General features: G+C 44.4%; 1 protein-coding gene across 4 annotated transcripts in view; it reads left to right on the top strand.

Moving 5' to 3' along the window:
* Positions 1-22,239, top strand: part of LOC126261483 (glutamine--fructose-6-phosphate aminotransferase [isomerizing] 1-like) — a 162,073-nt gene that overhangs the window by 31,981 nt on the left and 107,853 nt on the right. The window contains exon 1 of one of the 4 annotated variants that reach the window (XM_049958546.1): positions 3,091-3,112. The exons of the other annotated variants lie outside the window; for them this stretch is intronic. Coding sequence (XP_049814503.1) covers positions 3,106-3,112 — 7 coding nt within the window. The 5' untranslated portion in view covers positions 3,091-3,105. Of the gene's footprint in view, positions 1-3,090; positions 3,113-22,239 lie in introns of those variants that run through there. 4 annotated transcript variants of the gene reach the window in all.

The following is a 22,239-nucleotide window of genomic DNA, read 5'->3' as shown; positions in this document are numbered from 1 at the left end:
GTCACCTCTTGTTCGCATTGACGGCACTTTGAACAGTGGACGTTACATTTCAGATGTGTTACGACCCGTGGCTCTACCCTTCATTCAATCCCTGCGATACCCTACATTTCAGCAAGATAATGTACGACCGCATGCTGCAGGTCCTGTGCGGGCCTTTCTGGATACAGAAAATGTTCGACTGCTGCCCTGGCCAGCACATTCTCCAGATCTCTCACCATTTGAAAACGTCTGGTCAATGGTGGCCGAGCAACAGGCTCGTCAGAATACGCCAGTCACTACTCTTGATGAACTGTGGTATCGTGTTGAAGCTGCATGGGCAGCTGTACCTGTACACGCCATCCAAGCTCTGTTTGACTCAATGCCGAGACGTATCAAGGCCGTTATTACGGTCAGAGGTGGTTGTTCTGGGTACTGATTTCTCAGGATATGTGCACCCAAATTGGCTGAAAATGTAATCACATGTCAATTCTAGTATAATATATTTGTTCAAAATACCGGGTTATCATCTGCATTCCTTCTTGGTGTAGCAATTTTAATGGCCAGTAGTGTAGATAAAATATCTGTGCGTAACGTTACAAAGCGACATGAAGTGCAACGACGACGACAGGCCGGTTGTGTGGAAGGCGGATGGTCGACTTCGGTTTATTGGGAGAAATGTAGGAAAGTGTAGCGCATTTGTAAGAGAGACCGCATACAGAACACTTGTTCCACCCATTCTTCATTACTGCTCGAGTGTTTGGGATCTCAGCGAGGACGGATTAAAGGAAATCAAAGCAACTCAGAGCTGTGCTGCTAGATTTGTTACCGGTAGGTTCGATAAGCACGCGAGTACTACGGAGATGGCACGTTAGATCAAAGTGGGAGAAGACGACGTTCTTTTCGCAAAACACTATTGGGAATGTTTACACAACTGACGCTCCCTGCAGACAGCAGAGCAGTCTGAATGGCACCGACATACGTCTCACGTAGGGATCGCGAGGACAAGACAAGAGAAACCAGGGCTGCTAAAACCTGATGAAACCATTAACACTGATCGCTACCAATACCAAACGATCGATTTAAATGAAGCATTACGTGAAAAATTACCGGAATATGGAAAAAAGGCATATTGCTCCATGATATCGTCCCACCACACACAGCAAAACGGGTTAGGGAAGCGATCGAGGCGTTCAGTTGGGAAATACTAGGGCATGCGGCTTATTCTCCAGACTTGGCTCCGTCCGATAATCGTCCATTTGCATCCTTGGGACACGCTCTCGCTGGACAACGCATCAGTTCGTATGGAAATGTACGAAAATGGCTAGCTGACTAGTTTGCTTCAAAAGAAGAACCTTCTTTTGCGTGGCATTCATAACCTGCCAGATAGTTGGGAGACATACGAAAGTGGTAATGAGGATTATTTTGAACAGTATATCGGTTTCAGACAACAGAAATGTAATTATTGGAAGCAAGTTCCGAATTCATGCTTCTACACCTGGTACTGTCTCTGAATAAAATTGTCATTTCTGTGCCGCCCGAAGTGGCCGAGCGGTTCTAGGCGCTACAGTCTGGAACTGCGCGACCGCTACGGTCGCAGGTTCGAATCCTGCCTCGGGCATGGATGTGTGTGATGTCCTTAGATTAGTTAGGTTTAAGTAGTTCTAAATTCTAGGGGACTGATGACCTCTGAAGCTAAGTCCCATAGTGCTCAGAGCCATTTTTTGTCATTTCTGTTCGTCTCTTGCCGTATTTCTTTGTTATCTTCTGCACTATACTGTACCAGTTCTTTCTCTATATGGTCCAATTTTCATCGAGCTATTACTTAGCAGTGACACATCATGCGAAATTTGCTTTCGTCTTTACGGTTTGCCCGCCAGTGTGTAGGGTGTATGTATATGATCTAGTGGATGACTTTGTAGACTCCGTAAGGATATTCACGGACCATTCTGTTGCCTGTAGGAAGGTTTACAACGACGCAATACTGAACACAATGCAGGAAGACGTTCAGAGATCAACGTTTAATGCGGGGAGTGGCAGTTGACCCTGAACGGAAACAAATGTAACGTGTTGCGGATAAATACGCGGAGGAATCCACCACTGTTCAATTACATTATTGACGACAAATCACTGAAATCGGTAACTACCGTAAAACAGCCAGAAATAGCCATCCAGAGCGACGTGAAACCTAATGACGACATAATACACACTGTAGGAAAAGGAAATGCCAGGCTAAGATTCATGGAGAGGCTCTTAAGGAAATACAATTGCTCTTCGAAGCAAGTGATCGACCTTTCTTTGAGTACTGCTCATCAATCTCGTATTCTAATCAAATTGGATAACAGAACAGGTTCAGAGAAGAGTACATATAAAGAGCACCGCAACTCGTCGCGGGGTCGTTTGATGGGCACTGGAGCGTTACGGAGATGCTCAACAAACAAGTGAGATGATGTACATCACAAGTCTCGCAAAATGACCACGACTAGAAAATCCGAGAAATTAGAGCTCTTACAGAGTTTTACCAACAGTGAGTGGTCTTCCCACGCCCCATTCTCTCTCTCTCTCTCTCTCTCTCTCTCTCTCTCTCTTTCTCTTGCATGACAATAGTATGCAATTTGTTTCAAAAGAACTTCGCACACCGACGGAATGCGGAAGATGTAAGGATTGTAAGGCATCCCTCAATTCAGCAAGAAGTTCAGTAAATGCATTAAATTCTACGGTTCTACCCTGTCTGCAGTTCATTGGCGTACAAGATAGGAAGAAAGGGTACTGGTACAGTAGGCGACGCCCACATGTTAATGTGACTTCCATGGAAGCTGTTCAGGACCGGTGACGACCTCGTTACAAGGTGGTCTACCTCATCGCGGTGGAGGGCATTGTGACTTTAGGCGCGGCCATGACGTCAGATTGGGTTTGACATATGTCACTGGAAGTGACAACTGGTCAAATCCTGACAGTAGACCGCAGTGATAGGCGAAGATTGTGCGAGGTTGACGTGCGTCTGCCTTGATAAAGACATCGAAGTCCGATAAGCCGACGATAGCGGCTGTGCATATAACTGCTGCCATTCTCCTCGGCTGTTGTGTTTTCCGGGTCCGTCCAACATATTAGTCACCGAGCGGGATCGACATGTGTGGTAAGCAGCATATGTGGACTAAAGCGAGGCTAGCGCTGTGGTGATTTTTTATTGTAGTACCATTCAAAACTGTAGCTACTTCTGTTACTGTTTGCACTTTTAATAATGTGTATGTCAAAATCGCTCTATACGTTTCACGCAAATTAAATATTTTGCGTGAGTTTAACGGCGACTTAGCATAACATAATAACTAAACCAGCAGGAGGAGAGATTCAGTGAATTGATTCTTCTCAGTAGTTGGCGAGACAGAAATACGGAGTTTAGGTACCTTTTTCATATCCCACAGATTACAGTAATTCTAATTCGTGTGGTAGCGTACAGGCATTCTTTCTCACTCGGTTTATATCTAAGGCAAAAGAAAGGACAGTACGCTATGGGATGTTCCTCTTGCTTGAGTGCTGTATCAGAAAATTCTGAAAGGAGTACAGAACTTTTGAAGGTGGACTTACGTGGTGGGACTCGGTAGTGCCTCAGTAAACTCATCTGTGATAGATGATCGAATCGAATGTTTCAAGAGATCCTACCGTGGGTCGAAGGATATGATATTTCTTGTTTTTTCCTAGTCCAGTCACAACAGATTATGTCCTCTTCATTTTATTTCCCAGATCCTAGTGAATATCCCCAAGAAACAAAAATGCAGCACCGACAGTAACTGTACAAATTTGACGTCATTAATTTCTTCCAGTTTAGACAAATTTCTTGAATTTGTGATCACAATTCAACCTGGAAACATGGCGGTTATTACGTAAAGTCGTATTACGGTTATGATACTGTTGTAGGTTTCTCGTCGTATCACTCTCAACGTATTATCTCGGACCGTAGCTTTGGTAAAGGCATTTGACCGAAGAAAAAGCAAGGAGTAGTCAGTAGCGAATGAGCACAGTCTCGGAATCCCACTATTTGTCGTAAGCTATTTCGGGAAATTACGCAAAAAGATACATCTGAGTGGATGGACGCAGATTCGAACCGCCGGCCTTCGGAATGCGTGTCCAGCTTCTTACCGTTGCACCACATCGCGAGAGTCACACTGCTTAGTGTATTGTACTTCCACACAGAAGGAGCCTGGTCCAAATGTTTTGCAGTCCAACCTGATTAGGCTTTCCGTGTAATCCTTTAATCGTTTCAGACTGATACCGGAGCAGTTCTTTGGAGGCCGAGTTCCTTCCAAACCTTTGTTGCGTTTCTAAGGTCACAGTCAACGATAGGACGTCACTCTGTATTACATAAAGTCAAAATTTATGTTCCAAGTGTCGGCTCAGTAACGAAAATGACGCCACCATGTAATATTATCTTCGTTAACCTGTTTATCTACCGTTTATAAATCTCGTATAACATTTCTACAGGTCTACAAGTTCCAGATGACAAGGTTCCCGTGTAAGATTTCCTCTAATTAATTATCCCGCGAGTCCGAAGAATGTTAATCGTGTTTTTCCAGCTACATTACAAAAAATATATTTTCTTTTTCGTTATCACCACCCACATCATCACGTGCTCGGCTTCAGGCGTAGGTCTTTCGCTGTAAGCTTAGCTTCTCCATTCTTCCCCCTCCGCAGCGTGAGGAATTTGTCCATCTGTCGTCTTGTTCGTCCTTTGACAACATCCTTTACTATTGAATCCTCTTATTATTGAACAGTTTCTTGGTTGTCCTCTGTCACTCTTTTTAATAATTTCTCATATCTTGTTTTTTCTTTCTAGTTTACATCTTCTGTGTACTTTTTACACTCGCATTTAAATTGCTCTCAACGCTGTTCTTTACAACATCTTCGCATGAAAGACTGAACTCTATATGAAACACTCCATTTATCTTAGCTGTTTGTACACTTTTTGTGAGAACATTTTCTTTGCTATTCTCCTTGGTTTCATTCCTTCTTCGTACCTGCTCATTCTGTATCCTAAATATTTAAAACTGTCTTCCTGCTATACCGTTTCTCTCCCAGTTTTAACATTAATCGTTGTTAGTTTTTCCCTGTCAGTCGCCTTTGCCTTTCTCTTTCTATTTTTTCTCTTCATATATTGTTCACAGCTGTTCTTCATTTTCTTGAACTGCGCTGAATATCTCCTAATTTTCAGCCAGTTATGCGATATTATCATTGATCTGTATACAGCTGAACTTTGCTGCGCGGGATAGCCGAGCGGCCTATGTGCGCCTTGCCACGGTTCGCGCGGCTCCTCCCGTCGGAGGTTCGAGCCGTCCCTCGGGCACATATATATATATATATATATATATATATGTGTGTGTGTGTGTGTGTGTGTGTGTGTGTGTGTGTGTGTGTTTGTTTTGTCCTTAGCGTAAGTTAGTTTAAGTTAGATTAAGTAGTGTGCAAGCCTAGGGATCGATGACCTCAGCAGTTCGGTGCCGTAGTGACGTACCACCACCACCACAACTGAATTTCTTGCACATATTGTTTCCTTCTCTTTCTGAAAACAGTATGCTTACCTAATCGTTCCATATACATTTTCGATACTATTGGTGTTGAATAAGATATTTCCCTTACATCTCTGCCAATTGTACCTCTTAGTATTATTTTTGTCGCCTTACTATTTGATATGGTCGTATTTTAAAAGCTTAAAAACCTTATCTATTTTCAGTTAACTACTGTCTTCTGGAGGAGTTACGTAAGATCTGTCCGCTAAGATTCGTTAGAACTCTGTAATTGGAAATGATGACGGTTTTAGAAAATTGCTCATCCTATAATTTTTTTAAAGAAATGCACCTACATGTAGAGAGCAATGGTCCACGCTGATGGTCTATGACTTTGACCCCCTTGTAAACAGTTTAGCTGAGCAATTGGTGCACTACAAGTCCACAGAGGAAAGCAGCGCGCACTTTGCCTTTTGCTACAACATTGCAGCGCCCAGCGCGCCCTTGGACGAGGAAACGTCGACTCCATGCGCTCGCGTTCGTGTTATCAGCCGCTGCCCCTGCAACGGCTGAATGCGTACAGTGTGCCTTGACAGCGGTCTGTGCAGGCAGGCGGTCACACTGCACTACAGTGGCGAAGATTACTAGAGAATGTAGGCTCATGAACGTTATTTCTGCTCGACTGAAACAAAGATTTCTCACACTTATATTAGTGTTCTCGGAAACGTTCTTACTGTCTGTGCGGCTGCTCCCGGCGGAGGTTCGAGTCCTCCCTCGGGCATGGGTGTGTGTGTTTGTCCTTAGGATAATTTAGGTTAAGTAGTGTGTAAGCTTAGGGACTGATGACCTTAGCAGTTAAGTCCCATAAGATTTCACACACATTTGACATTTGTTCTTACTGTTCAGTACGAGAAGATATCTGTCATTGCTGAAGTCTATACGAGGAAAAAAATGGGATATGCTTGATTTCCCAAAAACTGGAAAAATTCGCTGTGGCGTCTTTGAAAACAGCTCGCACATGAATGCCACGAGCCATGCGTCTTTTTTCCGTCCAAGTAAATGATTTTCAGAGAGCCTAGCGTTACCTTGGCAGACGTTCGCCAACAACTTAGGGATCTCATTCCCAACGCGACGCATAATTTTTCTCTCGTATTGTGAACTTAAATGCATACTACTGTGCTGATAATATGAACGTGCCTCGGCTGCATTTAGAGGATCGGGCAGTCGTAATTTCCCGCAACCTCTTGCTTAGAATCACCTGTCAGGGGCGATGTACTATAATGTGTAGCGCTTAGAAGATATAGTTTCTTCGCAATGTGAACTCGCCAGTTCTGGATCATATGAAAAGGCAGGTTAACTACGGGCCTCGAGTGTGTCGTATCCCGACGCGTCCATCATTGGCGATCTGACAATAAAGTACCTGTGTGTTCTGCAGCCGTAACGAGGTGATTGTTATACCGTGTCAGAGCATCGTGAAGAAGACGCAGCTTGTTTTCTCCACACCGCTATAGTTTCTCTGCCTTCCTCCCGCTCCTCTTCTCTCCCCCCCCCCCCCCCCCCCCCCCGCAGATCCCACCACCCCCGCTCCCGCCACCCTCCTTTAGCGACAATCTGGACTTCGTGAACAACCAATATGCAGAAGAAGGAGGTTCACAGTTACTTCTATAATGTCACGGCTGTTGCACCCTCCACACCCACCGCCGGCCGTTGTGGCCGAGCGGTTCTAGGCGCTGCAGTCTGGAACCGCGCGACCGCTACTGTCGCAGGTTCGAATCCTGCCTCGGGCATGGATGTGTGTGATGTCCTTAGGTTAGTTACGTTTAAGTAGTTCTAAGTTCTAGGGGACTGATGACCTCAGAAGTTAAGCCCCATAGTTGGGGTTGGGTTGTTTTGGGGAAGGAGACCAGACAGCGAGGTCATCGGTCTCATCGGATTAGGGAAGGATGGGGAAGGAAGTCAGCCGTGCCCTTTCAGAGGTAATACCCATAGTGCTCAGAGCCATTTGAACCACACCCACCCTGCACCCAACCATCTAAGTCATCTCGTCTCCAATGACAAGAAATACCTTCTATAATTAACTCGACGTCAGTACAACCTTAAATTATGTTTTCGTTCATTCTGCAGTCAAACGGCTGACTTGCTAGAACTATAATATTGGCAGACCTTTGGATAATACACAAAACTACACAGCATTTTGCGGGTTCACCACTGAAAATCCATTAAAAATAGCACTGTAGCTGTTAAAAGGGTATGTATCCAGCCGATTGCGCTAACGCCTGTGTGTGTGTGTGTGTGTGTGTGTGTGTGCGCGCTTTGTCTCCTGTATGCACGCTCCACCCACATTAATGCGGCCACCTGTCAAAATCTGAATAACAGCTTGTTTTGGTGCAGAGGTGCAGGAAGAGAGTCACTCAGGTCGTGGAAGGTACCGGCAGTTATGTGGACCCATGCCGCCCCAGTAGCGTGACCCGCTGCACTATGTTTCTCTGTTGCTGACGAAGGGGATGGCGGTAACCGTGGAAAGGTAGAGGTTTTACCCTGAACTGACGCGGCAAGAAGTCCGAGAACGTTTTCCAACCGTGCCGTCGCGACAGATTTTGTTCTCTTTCAATAAGTTTACCACTCACAATTCCTTTCATTCACTGTGAGTTTTACGGGTTTCAGCCTCTATCGTCAGGTAGGTTTGAGTCAATAAATACGACATACATGTGTTATGCGTACGGCCTTGGGGTAAAAGTGTGGGTCCCCTCCAGTGGTTCACAGGCGCCTGTTTTTTTTCTTTTCTTTTCTTTACGTGTTACTTCATATCTAATGTCACAAGCATTTGTTTATAAAGTGCATGTGATATTATGTGAGATGTAAAATGACAGGCAATGGAACCACAGATTATCTCAAAGTCGTAAACACAACACATACATGTCGTGTTAATATACAAGGTGATTATAATTAAAGTTAAACTTTCAAACCGCTGTAGAAATAACATCACTAGTCAGAATGACGTCGAATTGCAACGGAATATTATCGGAGAAGGGGGAAAACGTATGGCAGAAGAAAAATGCGTGTTGCGAGTGAATTCCTAAGGGACCAAACTGCTTAGGTCATCGGTCCCTACAGTTACACACTACTTAAACTAACTTATGCTAAGAACAACACACACACCCATGTCCCATGTCAGAGGGAGGACTCGAACCTCCGGCGGGAGGGGCCCCGTAGTCCGTGCATGACGCCTCAAACCGCGCAGCCACTCCCCCCGGCAGAAGAAAAATAACTAGTTACAAAATATAGCAAAAGATGGCGCTGTAAGCATCATAATTTAATAGTGGTCGTCTACAAATAACAAATGAATCGGACAACAATGCCTAAGGTGTACGTTTGACGTTAAACAAACTGTACTACTCAGTATGCATGTGTGTACTGGTGTGATAGATACTCTTAGTTACGTAAGCCCATTCACCACGACAAGGTCTTATCACATCGGATGGGAAAAACGGTTTTTAACTGTCCTGAGGCCAAAAATCGCATAAAAATCATCACTCACATCGGGTTTTGTCCTGAGGCCAAAAACCGCATAAAAAGCATCTTCAATCAAAATCAAATCGGATTATTAATTTCCGTGCGACTGACGCAAAACATATTAAGTATGCTGTCCACCTTTTTCTGCAACAAGTTGAAACCGAGAAACAGCATGTTCCACAACTGATGGTAGTGTTTCCGGGGTCACGTTCGGAATATGTTTCGCAATGCGTGCCTTCAATGCAGCAATCGGAACACTGAACACAACGTCTTTCAGATAGCCCCACAGCCAGAAAGCACACGGATTAAGATCAGGTGATCGGGACGGCCAGGCTGCATGGAAATGGCGGGTGATAATTCTAGCATTTCCGAAATGGCGCTACAGCAGCCGATTAACTGGATTTGCAATGTGCGGAGGTGCGCCATCTTGCATGAAAATGATCCCGTACACACATCGACGCTGCTGGAGATCTGAAATGACGTGGTTTCGCAAAAGGCACTCGTAGTGCTTACCAGTGACGGTACAGGTAACTGGACCGGAAGCACCTGTCTCTTCGAAAAAATATAGCCCTATGATAACTGATGCCATAAACCCATAAAATTCTAAAGCAAAGGTCTCTCTTGCTGACAGGTTAACAGGAAGCAACTCGTGCACATGGGTAATTTTGAATGGATAGCAAAGAAAGATGTTTCGTACGATTTTACGCACCGTGCTCACGGGTATGTCCATATGTTCGGGCAATTCTCCGTGCACTACACGTTTGCGCATCACCACTCGTCTCCTCCTGCATTGCTGTGGCCACTGCTTCCACTGACGTCGAATCAATTCCTTTCCTCCCTCTATCAAAAGAACCCGTCTTTTCGAATTTCCGAATCATTTTCTCGAGACCACGCCAGTCATCGGACCAACGCCTCCTTGAAATCCTTCAGTGTCCGGAACTTCTGCAGAGCGACGTGTGCAGTCATCATTCTTGTAATGCAGCTTTACCAGCAGAGCGCGATCCTGCATTGAGACAGTCATCACGAAAGTCGCAGACGCGAAAGGAGGAAAAGCCGTGTACCTGGCATGTTCATACCAACTTAAATGGGTTTTGCGCATGACAGGTGTTTTCATTTACTTATTCTGACATGTACAGCGCCATCTTTTGATCAATTTTTACACTTTTTTTTTTCTTCTGCCTTACGTAATCCCCCTTCTTCAATAATATTCTGTTGCAATTTCACGCCATTCTGACCAGTGGTGTTATTTCTACAGCGTTTTGAAAGTTTATTATAATCACCTTGTACGAACATCCACAGGATGAGGAAAGTAAAAAACCTCTGAAAAGCGTATGGAAATAAATTGTAATTGGTAAAAGGACACTTGTTTCAATCTATAAAAAAAGCATCTAACATACAAGTAAAATATCACAGTTGTCAAGTATCTTATTTTAATCTTAATGAGAGAAACAGAGTGACGCAAGAGAGAAGAGAGTGTGCAGCAGAATCGACACTCGATGCGGACGTCAGCAACTCTATATGGAAACGTAGCGAAGATAACAAGCACCCGCTTGGATGGCAACGTTCCTCTATCGGAGCGAACAGGACAGTGCCTAATATGTATTACGTAAGAAACTTATTGAGAGCAGTACAGAAATACGTGATGGGTTCATAATGGGTTTTTCTTAGCATTTATCAGTTACGCAGATCAAACAAGACATGGAGTCAAGGACGCGAAGTGTTGAACGATAATTCCGGTGATCCTTACTTCGCCTCGAACTTTCGACATAAACAGAATACCTTTTAGCAATAAGTGTGCGGCAGCACATTTATATCTTCTGCACCTTCAACTGTACTCGCAAGCCATCGTACGGTGTGTCCTGGAGGGTACTTGGGCGTCTGAATGACACACCGTGTGCTAACATTTGCAAGAATCCGACCCCTTGTATTCACTGTCGTCGATCATCCTACATACAGTCCTGATTTGACCCCGTCCGATTTTCAACTGATTCCAGAACTTAAAGAACACCTTCGAGGACTTCACTTTGATAGTGGTGAAGCGATGCAAGCAGAAGTGAGGTTGTAGCCACATCGATAAAACCAAATATTCTTCTAATGACGGTATCAACAAACTGGTTTCTCGTTGGGAGAAATGTGTTCGTCGTCAGCGTGACTATGTTGCAAACATGTAGGCACGAAGAATAAAAATGTAGAATGCTAATAACGTGTGTTTCATTTGAGAAAGCTTTAAGTGTTTTCACATAAAAAATCCGAAGGCATTACTTTTCAGCATGCCCTCTTAGTTTCTCACTCGGTAGCGATAAGCCTCGAATGTTATTCAAAAATGGCTCTGAGCACTATGGGACTCAACTGCTGTGGTCATAAGTCCCCTAGAACTTAGAATTACTTAAACCTAACTAACCTAAGGACAGCACACAACACCCAGCCATCACAAGGCAGAGAAAATCCCTGACCCCGCCGGGAATCGAACCCGGGAACCCGGGCGTGGGAAGCGAGAACGCTACCGCACGACCACGAGATGCGGGCCTCGAATGTTATTAAATGGTCCTTTATTTAAAGGTGAGTGACAGAGGTTCCTCGTGAAAGTGGTTAAGGTAAAGCATAAATTTTGAAAATCGATTTCCCGCCAAACATAGTGACTGCGCAGCACATTAAAACAAAATAATAGACATTCGATCGTGCAACAAAGTTCGTAATGTTTAATTACACGCCTGTTAACATGTACAAATATAATGAAATATCCGTACACTCTAGCTTATTTCAATGCAAAATGGCTTATTGTAGAACGCCATTTAGCTGGATTCTCTCTTACGCACTGGCAACAATGAAGGCTGCATTTGAACGTCGATAGGACGTTAAACCGTAATATCTCACCGCATCTTTTTGTCTCCCTCTTCAGTATAGCTGTGACGCACGAATAATAATCAAGAATGTAGATGTTTTCAAGAGACTTCGGTCTAACTGCTGCTTCGTACGTTTTCTTGAGATTCTTCTGTTAAATTTGTCTTCCCTGCGGCAAGGATTACGTTGTCGTTCCTCCTCAAATCGTACTAGATACATATTCGGGTATGTGCTTGATCGCTAAGCGCGATTCCGATAACTGATCGTGCGTCTTGCATCAAAGACAACAGTTTTCCGGTCCATGTGCACGCATTTCTTTCAATTTATGTTTGTGGAAATTTAGTTGGCAGCAAACATCTGCAAGTGCCCCTGAATATCGTGACAACTTTCGGTTGATGTAAACCACCCTGCAGACGATAGCGCCTATGAACGGAGATTGGAACAGCTAAGTGACCGGACATAGTGAACAAGCAAGAGAGCGAAGATTAGGCGGTCGACGATCGCGTCATAACGCACGCCGATTCACTGAAATGAGTTGAACTTTTGTTACAGAAAGCAGAAAAATAATTCATTTGGTTATACCGATGTATTGACTCTCAGGAAAATGAGAACTGAAGTGAGGGAAAAATGAATGAAAAAAGATTCAGCAAAAAATTGAGTAGACTATTATTTCCTGAAAATGAACTGATAGCAAGTGATACCAAATGTAGTGTTTTAAGTGTGCTTTTATAACTTCTCAGTTTTCGGCGCGTAGCGCATTAGTAGTGCCGTCGACTTTTAAACGTGATATATAGCATGTACTGTAAAAATAGTATATAGCAGTATCAGGTGAAAACACGTGAATTAGGATTATCCATGTTATCGGGTTATCCGTGCAGTCTCGGGTCCCGTATAAATGGGAATTTGCTGTATTTAGTTTTCCGGCGGAAGTTAGGGAACTGTGTCGAAGGTTTTCCGGAAATCAAGAAACACTGCATCAACGTTGTCGCCGTTATCTACAGCTCTTTGTATCTCGTAAACGAACAAAGGAAGCTGGATCTCGCGCGGTCAGTGCTTGCAGATTCGCAAGGCCGGCACGAATCGTCTTCTCTCGACGGGAGCTAGAGAGTTGAGCAGCACGAGTTACGTAAGACAACGTGGACCCACTTTGTGACGACTTCACTACGGCATACCACAGGGCGTCGGGTATCTGCGGTAGGCTTGTGGCGCCCCGTTGATGTTGATTGCAGTGGTTATGGGCAGGTGCGCAATCGGGCCGTGTGTCGAAACTGCTTCTCATTTTTAGCAGCGTTCCGTCGTAGCGGGCACCAGGAAGTGTCTCTCTCTAGAAAGCGATACGAGCCCGATAGCAGGGAGTTCTGGGCGTGGTTCCCGCCGACGGCGCTTGCTTCACACCTTACCGTGACGGCTCCGTTCTGCCTTTCTTACAGCTTGAATTCCCTTGTTTCCCAGCGTAATATACTACCTCTGGAAAACATAGACAATTACAACGAGAGTTGTTACGGCAGTACTGCATGCAAGTACCACGCGTCACCTGGCGCAGCTATCCACTTGCTTCATTCTTAAGTTTGCATTCATATTCCACAAGCCGCCCCCTGTATCCTGCCCCATTCGCGAATGGCGCATGGGATGAAACATTGTCGGTAAAGCTCCGCATGCCATCTAATTTCTCTGCTTTTATCGTCGTGATCATTTGGGAGACATGTTAGGGAGGAAGTAATATATTTCTCGACTCTTCTGCGAACGTACGCTCTAGAAATTTCAATAGTAAACCTCTCCGTGATGCACAACGCCTCTCATGTAGCGCCGAGTAAACGATTCCGCGGCGAAATGCGTCGCTCTTCGTTGGATCTTCTGTATCTTTCGTATTAATCCTACTTGGTAAGAACCCCGGACTGATGCACAATATTACAGAACGGTCGAAAGCGTTTTGTAAGACACTTCTTTTGTGGATGAATTACATTTCCCTAATATTCTTTACTTATAATTTGTTTTGTTTGTTCATTCCACTTTAGGCCGCAATTTAGGATAGTTAATGTTTCCGGTGATTTGTCAACAATAGTGTAATCGACTAGTAGTGGATCTATTCGCTTTTGTTTCTACGCCGTACATCACATTTGTTTACGTTCAGGGGCACGCACTGATCACCGATCCTCTGCAAGTCTTCCTGCATTTCGCTACAGTTTTCTGGTGTTACAATCTTCCTACAGACAACACCTTCGTCCGCCAAGAGCGTTACGAAACCTCCAGCGTTATCCACTAGTTCAGTAATATAAACTGAACACTTCCTTTGAGTACTCCCGCAATTACTTTTACAGTTGTCGATTTTGTTCCGTCAAAAAGGACGTTTTAAATTTTGTTTGTAAGGGAATTCTGTATACGACCGCAAATCTGATCCGATACTCGGTAAAGTATTTTGTTCACTAAAACAGCAGTGTTGAACTTTATTGAATGCGTTTCGCAACATCGCTTTTTTGCAGAATTCATATTGATTTTTAATTCGTGACTTGATAATAATTGATAGGTACAAATGCGGCGAAGTTTGCTTTTTTTAAAAAAAAAAGAACTAAAAGCAAGCACGTTTTAGCACGTTCTACTACCCGAGTTTGCAAAAGCCTCGCCGGCCGCGGTGGTCTCGCGGTTCTAGGCGCGCAGTCCGGAACCGTGCGACTGCTACGGTCGCAGGTTCGAATCCTGCCTCGGGCATGGATGTGTGTGATGTCCTTAGGTTAGTTAGGTTTAAGTAGTTCTAAGTTCTAGGGGACTAATAACCACAGCAGTTGAGTCCCATAGTGCTCAGAGCCATTTGAACCATTTTTTTTGCAAAAGCCTGAGTTACTCAGATTGCCAGCGGAGGGAAGCATCATAACTGCGTAACTCGCGGCCATTATAGAAGCTTTACATTCGTGTTAGAGGCTGACAAACGCTTCGTACGTTCTGCTCGTTGACTGATTGAATACCCTAACAGTTACTAATAAAAAATGCGCCAGTGTATACTGGATCATTGAGGTGCTGGTATCGATGCGAGAAGACAAACCAGTTATCGCGTAGCTCAATTAGGGGGACTTCAGCTGTAAATTATTTTATTGTGGAGTACCCTGTCTACTGTATTTTCATACTGATTTTCTACTCAGCTGTTTTTGTCGTTTACTTTACTTGCAGTCTATTTCGGAGCCTTTCATGGCTTCATCTTCAGGCATTTATGCACACTTATCAAAATGAAACACCCGCAAGTATATCCTGTTGCTGTACCATAACATTCTCTAATGTTGTAAATATAACACTGTTAGGTGGCTGCTGCCATTGAACCTGCTTGCTGCATTCAAGCCTTTTCTTCCTCTACCTCAGTTTGTACCCCGTTCACACACACACACACACACACACACACACACACACACACACACACACTTCCTCCATTTCCAAAGTAAGTATCCCTTTAGACATCAGGATGTGTACTATCAACGTACTCCTACTTTTAATCAATTTGTGCCCTAAATTCGTTTTATTCACGATTCGATTCAGTACCTATTCAATAGTTGTCCGATCCGCCAATCTAACATTTCGTATATTCTGTATCGCCATATTTCAGAAGCTTATATTGCATTTGCCTTATACCGTGCATAATTAGCAAGCAGTATTGCATAATGCTGAAGTGCTGCACCCCTATTAACCTAACTCAGGCTATATGAGAATGACACATGAATTTTGTGCATTTAAAACACGAATAATAAGATTTTATCAGATAAAATGCGACTACAGTCGTAAGATTTTTTGCTTCTGTCCAAAATATGGGTCAGATGTGAGGTAGAATCACAAATAATCATTTTCAGTATATCCTACGTATTGAGGTAAAAAATCCACTGATGCTAACGTCCAGCGCAGGAAACTGAGCTCGACTAGCGTCGATTCAGTACGGCTGGTTAACGACGTCCGGTGTGATCAAGTGGCCAATTCGGAATGCTCTGCTGACGAGTTTTACCCAACACGTTAGTGGGGTGCCAACGTACATTGTCCCTTCGCTTTCACAAAAGCATCCAATCAAAATAGTGAAACGTACTCAAGACTGCTAACACGAACAGTTTACTGGCCCAGTTTTCTTCCGTAGTATTGTACAAAATATTTCTGTGGCGTGACGTAAGGTATCCCGCTACTGACAATTCACTCGGTGCTCAGAAACAGCCAAAAATCTGCGAACTGAAGGCGTACAGTAAGAAAGCAAATAGCAGCAAGTTTTCTTTTATAAAAAGTGATGTACTATGCATTCAGCTTAAAACATATAACTCAAGAGTCCTCAGTCGCCCTTGTAATAAAATGTCTCCGCAGTTTCTATTTTCCACATTGTTATTAGGAGGTAAATAAAAATACAGTTCCCTACAAATAACATTAGGTCGTTGAAGACTACTTCTGTAACTCGTTTAAAGAAGTGCCATCGTCACATTGTATGTTGACACGACGTTCGTTTGACAAACTTTTAAATACCAGACACATGCTGCCTTGACATTTAGAATTTACGGGTTACGACCTCGTTTTACTTATGTCCAGCCCAAAGGAACACAAGTGCGCCAATGACAGAAGGAAATGGAACGCTGGAGGGGGGACACGTTCGGAGAGGTCGCCAATTCACATTTTGAGTGGCGGACGACCCTGTAATCAACTGACCCTCGGTGGACCGTTACTCAAACGAGGCAGTGATCAATATCAATACCTGAAGTAATATGCGTCCGCGGCCGCCACGGCAGCCTCTGTCTCCCTCTTGCACAAGCGCTAATAGTTTCTGCCGTCGGCTGCACTTCGGAATGCCGTAGTGTGCCGGTAGTTCAGCTTTTGTGCGGCTACGATTTAGCTTGCTTTGCGTGTCCTCCACTTAGTCCAGCGGTTAGCTGGAGTCTTTAATCTCGGGGTAGCGTTGCTACTTCGAAACGCCGAGGCCACGGGTTCAGGCTCGTCTCGAGCACTGGTGTGTGTTTTAAACGTGCCGTTACTGTGTCTCACTGTAGAGAGAGAATAAAAAAGCGAGTATATAAAAGCGTATATCAGTTATTACGCTCCTTTGAACAACTAACTGACCACTGACTCTTTTAAATAGATATGCTGTAGAATCGGCTGACAAACAGAGCTGTGAGTAAATGATAGAAATACCAAAGACTTGCGTTAACAAAAAATTAAAAGAATAAAAATTAAAAATCACGTGAGAGCACTTCTCCAAATGAGACGCTCATTGCATGAGTTACATCCTTTAGTCATCACTATACAACCCATTTTTCACGTAACCGTCGGTACGTGAAAGAAACACAGTGAAGTTTTAGTAGCGACCATGACATCCACCTCCGGTGTTGACGTGACAACCACAGTTGACTGCCACGTCCTGGTTGGTGTTGTGTACTTTTCTCTGCTGTCCCTCTGGAGTAAACTGAACTGGCATTTATCTGACAACAGATACATTGGTACACGCGCACGCCAGGGTACCGGTACGGCTAAAACCATGCATCACGCTTGACAAAAGGCCACCGTTCACGCAGATAGCGGTGCGGTTACGTATGGCCAATGTCCCCAGGGATACGCAGGATGCGCCTGCCATCGGGAAACGATACAGGAATCCATTCTGAGATCATGTGCATCTGTTTGTTCCCCTTATTCTTTCTTCCTTGTTCGTGACCAGGAATCACAGCTTTTCAACTCAAAATTGAGCTGTGTCCAATGCTCTATTGTTTCCCTGCCATAATTCATGGACGGGACATTTACTGGAGCTATTAGGACAGGTTCAAATGGCTCTAAGCACTTTGGGACTTACGATCTGAGGTCATCAGACCCCTAGACTTAGAACTACTTAAACCTAACTAACCTTAGGACATTACACACATCAATTCCCGGGGCAGGATTCGAACCTGCGACCGTAGCAGCCGCGCGCTTCCGGTCTGAAGCGCCTAGAACCGTTCGGCCACAGCGGCCGGCTTAGGACAGGTCTGCTGATGTTCCATATCCCGATGGCACCATCACGTGTATTCGTTTAGAAGGCACCACTAGATCAGCTTTGCCTTCACTGGCACTGCGCCCAGTCTCTCTCATGCGGATGAGGCTCCTCCAAATAGTCCATCTCAAGTTTTCGCCGTTGGGCGCCTCCTGTAGCGGAGTTTAGTCGCTTGGAGGCCCGACTACGTTCTTTCTTCAAGACTTTGTTGGGGTCTGTGAATCCGGCCGCTTTCTGTATTTCGTCCAGCGACGTGAGTTTAATGCAACTGGCCATTCGTTGTCATGTTTCATTTAAGTTTAAGCTGAACTTTTTGTCATGTACAGATTTGGAGCACACGTAGCAAACGTGTTCCGGTGTGGAGAAGCGCAGTTCCTATGTTGTGGTTCTCAGCACCTTATGTGTGGCTCCCCATTTGCTGTTGGCTAATTTTGTCATATATTATTTCTTGCTGCGGCATTCCCGACCAGGCCTTCTCGCAGTGACGTTAGTACGCACATGACTGGTACATTACTACATCCAAGCACGTCGGTTTTGTCGTACAACCCGCAGGAGAATTGTATCTCGAGAAAGACCATGCAACACTCCACACTTGAAAACTGTCGGGATGATTTCAAGTACAGATACGCCGCCCCCACTCTCCCTCTTCCCCATGTAATCTCAGCTCAGTCTTATTGTGTGAGATATACACTTCGTGGACACAGCTCGAAAGAGTTTCCATGAGTTGGGGGACGGGAGTTGGGCAGTCAAGGATCAGTATGGGCCCTCAACACTCAGTGCCTCGCCGTCATCCTCGGGGCGAATGAAGGTGCCACGTGCTATTGTAGAACGATGCCTCATTTTCAGCTGCTCATTAGTGTACATTGCTTCAACGCAGCGTTGGCCGTGGATATCGCAGTACCAAGAGCGCGGCTGGTGTGGCTGTGCTGACGTGTTTACTGTGGATCGGCGGCGGCCTTGCCGGGAGCGTCCCGTTAGCTGCAGTTAGCCGGCCTTGGTGTCCGCTGTAGAAAGTGACTGCTGCTGGTACGGGTACTCGCCGTCTCCGCTAAGCCTGGTTACATCAGGCCCGCCGCGGCCAGCATCATCCTCGTGCTCTACGGTGCCGCTCGCTTCCCGGTGGCCTCGGGCATGTGGCTGCGCTTGTAAACATACACGGAGCTCACGCGTCACACGCTGCACTCTTTTTGTCACGACATACGAGGCGGAAAGTCCAGATCCGTTTTGAAACTGTTTTCGTATTACAAACAGATTTAAGAGAACTCCGAGCTCCCTGATGTCTCCTTCGTCTCTAATGAGAGTTCCCCAAATGACTTGGAAGTAGATAGTGTGATTTCTGAGAGGTCACAGTGTCGAGGGGCATGAAAGGGAAGCAGCGGTTGGGAAGGGAGTGAGACAGGGTTGTAGCCTGTCCCCGATGTTATTCAATCTGTATATTGAGCAAGCAGTAAAGGAAACAAAAGAAAAATTCGGAGTAGGTATTAAAATCCATGGAGAAGAAATAAAAACGTTGAGGTTCGCCGATGACATTGTAATTCTGTCAGAGACAGCAAAGGACTTGGAAGAGCAGTTGAACGGAATGGACAGTGTCTTGAAAGGAGGATATAAGATGAACATCAACAAAAGCAAAACGAGGATAATGGAATGTAGTCGAATTAAGTCGGGTGATGCCGACGGAATTAGATTGGAAAATGAGACGCTTAAAGTAGTAAAGGAGTTTTGGTATTTGGGGAGCAAAATAACTGATGATGGTCGAAGTAGAGAGGATATAAAATATAGACTGGCAACGGCAAGGAATGCGTTCCTGAATAAGAGAAATTTGTTAACATCGAGTATAGATTTAAATGTCAGGAAGTCGTTTCTGAAAGTATTTGTATGGAGCGTAGCCATGTATGGAAGTGAAACATGGACGATAAATAGTTTGGACAAGAAGAGAATAGAAGCTTTCGAAATGTGGTGCTACAGAAGAATGCTGAAGATTAGATGGGTAGATCACATAACTAATGAGGAGGTTTTGAATAGAATTGCGGAGAAGAGGAGTTTGTGGCACAAATTGACTAGAGGAAGGGACCGGTTGGTAGGACATGTTCTGAGGCATGAAGGGATCACAAATTTAGCATTGGAGGGCAGTGTGGAGGGTAAAAATCGTAGAGGGGAACAAAGAGATGAATACACTAAGCAGATTTAGAAGGATGTAGGTTGCAGTAAGTACTGGGAGATGAAGAAGCTTGCACAGGATAGAGTAGCATGGAGAGCTGCATCAAACCAGCCTCAGGACTGAAGACAACAACACACACACAGAGATGGTTTCTTTATTATTCTTTTGATTTACAGCCTGGTGCAAGTCTTCCTCTTAGGTGCTATTCCGATATCTTCCATGTCTCGTATTTTAAGTGTGTGCAGCTTAGATCAGTGGAATGAGTAACGGGCGTTTCGTTAATATTTAGTCAGACACTGTTTTTAGTAATTTCTTGTCAGCTGAGTCATTACATATCAAACGTAAAAAAATATTCTCCGCGTCGGTAGAGACATACATGTTAAATAAAAAAAGTGTTATTGAATGACTCCAGATTGTAATAAACATATTTCTTTAAATAATCAATCCGCAAAAACCGTAGAGGGATGAATCATATATTATTTCTCAAGTCGACATCCCTTTTTCTCAACAATTACTAATTGTACGGGGATGAATGAGGTATCGTGAGAAAGGTTTTTCAACCTACTCCTGACATAGCGTACGTACTTTGCGCTAAAACTTACTATTTGTGAAAAATTTTAACGTAAAAGAGACGTAACTATCAGTGGCAAAAGGGCATCATGGATGCCCGGCTTCATATCTATACTTTACGGTGATAACTTACTAATCACAACTAGGAGACTCCCTTTGCATATCATCGTATTACAAATGCTGTCTTGTTTGTTATAAACTATTTGAAAAATGTTCAGATGTGTGTGAATACCTAAGGGACCAAACTGCTGAGATCGTCGGTCCCTAGACTTACACACTACTTAAACTAATTTAACGCTAAGGACAGCACTCATATCCATGCCCGAGGGAGGACTCGAACCTCCGTCGGAAGGGGTCGCACGATTAGTGACGTGGCGCCTCTAACAGCGTGGCCACTCCGCGCGGCTTTAAAGTACTTACTACCTCGATAATTTATATGCAACACTGTCGTAAATAAGAATCATGACCACCCCACTAGTTCATTATCCTATCAAGATGACTTTTCCGAAACGAAAAACATATTTGTCATTGTCGCCTTGAAATGTGATTTACCTATTGTTCCTACGACCTAATAGCTTTCTGTAACTGTAACTGAAAATCTTTGTCGAGTTGAAGTTATAGGTTATGTGGCACTACTGACAGACCCTGATCTCTGTCAGTCGTACAAGCCGTGACAAACATTCGGAAGGGAAATACATTTTTGGACACATGGAAATGCATGGACAAAGATGTGTCATAAGTTCGTATTTTTGAATGTGTATATTTGAGTGGCGTCTGTCGTATATATATAATGTAAAGGCGCGACGGCTTCTTGACTGCCCCTTGCCACCCACGTCCGAAGGGCCAATAAATATTGCCACAAGCTGTCAATTCCGTGATACACTGCGGGTGGGTGTGGAATGGCGCAAAGTCTGTTGATCAGGAACTTTAGATCGCCACCTCTCTTACCCTTGCCGGCCAAGAACTTGCGTTGGAATTATTTTTACTCCACCCGGATTCGAAATCCAGGTCGATCAGCACTGCAGTAGAGTGCGCTTTAATGTCGGCTGCGGAGGCGGCTGACCTGTAGGTGTACCGACAACTGTGCGCGCGAAATCCTCAGCTACGAAGCAGGATATGTCCTAGCAGGTCAGATGAGCTTTATGCCGAAGATGTTATACAACATCTTCGTGGCCCGTTTAGTTAGACCGCTGAGCAGGTAGTACGGTAGTTCAATCCTTTCTGCGGAACACGGGAAGAGTTGTTCTCAAATTTTCGTCCTACCTTCCTCATTCAGCTTTTCCACAGCTTCGCCTAAGCACTTCATAAAATACCGAAACGTTTTCAGAATCAGTCAGTCTCTTTCCCGATGTATCATACTGAATTGTTACTCCAATCTATTGATCTCTAGCGAGTTATAAGGTGTCGTAATTAAAGGCAATGGACACGTTTCCGCGACGGGCGGGATTCAGATCCATGTCTCGACATATCAGTTCAGATTTTGGGTGGTTTCTCTAGATAACCTCGGGGCAATGGCCGGTCTCAGTAAGGTGAGAGTTTTACCCTTGTATTGCTGTCTTTGTGCTTTGTCTCTGGTAACCTTGATAGCTTCGTAATGTTTAATTTTTCACTCTTTCCATGAAAAAAATTGCGAACAACAAAGTTAGACTATTTAGGCACATATTTCACTAGAGGACAGAGGGGACATAATCTAGCCTCCCTTAATCTCTTTACAT

Source organism: Schistocerca nitens, chromosome 1, assembly GCF_023898315.1.
Source record: "Schistocerca nitens isolate TAMUIC-IGC-003100 chromosome 1, iqSchNite1.1, whole genome shotgun sequence".
Lineage (NCBI taxonomy): Eukaryota > Metazoa > Arthropoda > Insecta > Orthoptera > Acrididae > Schistocerca > Schistocerca nitens.
This window is presented reverse-complemented; position numbering and strand designations above follow the sequence as displayed.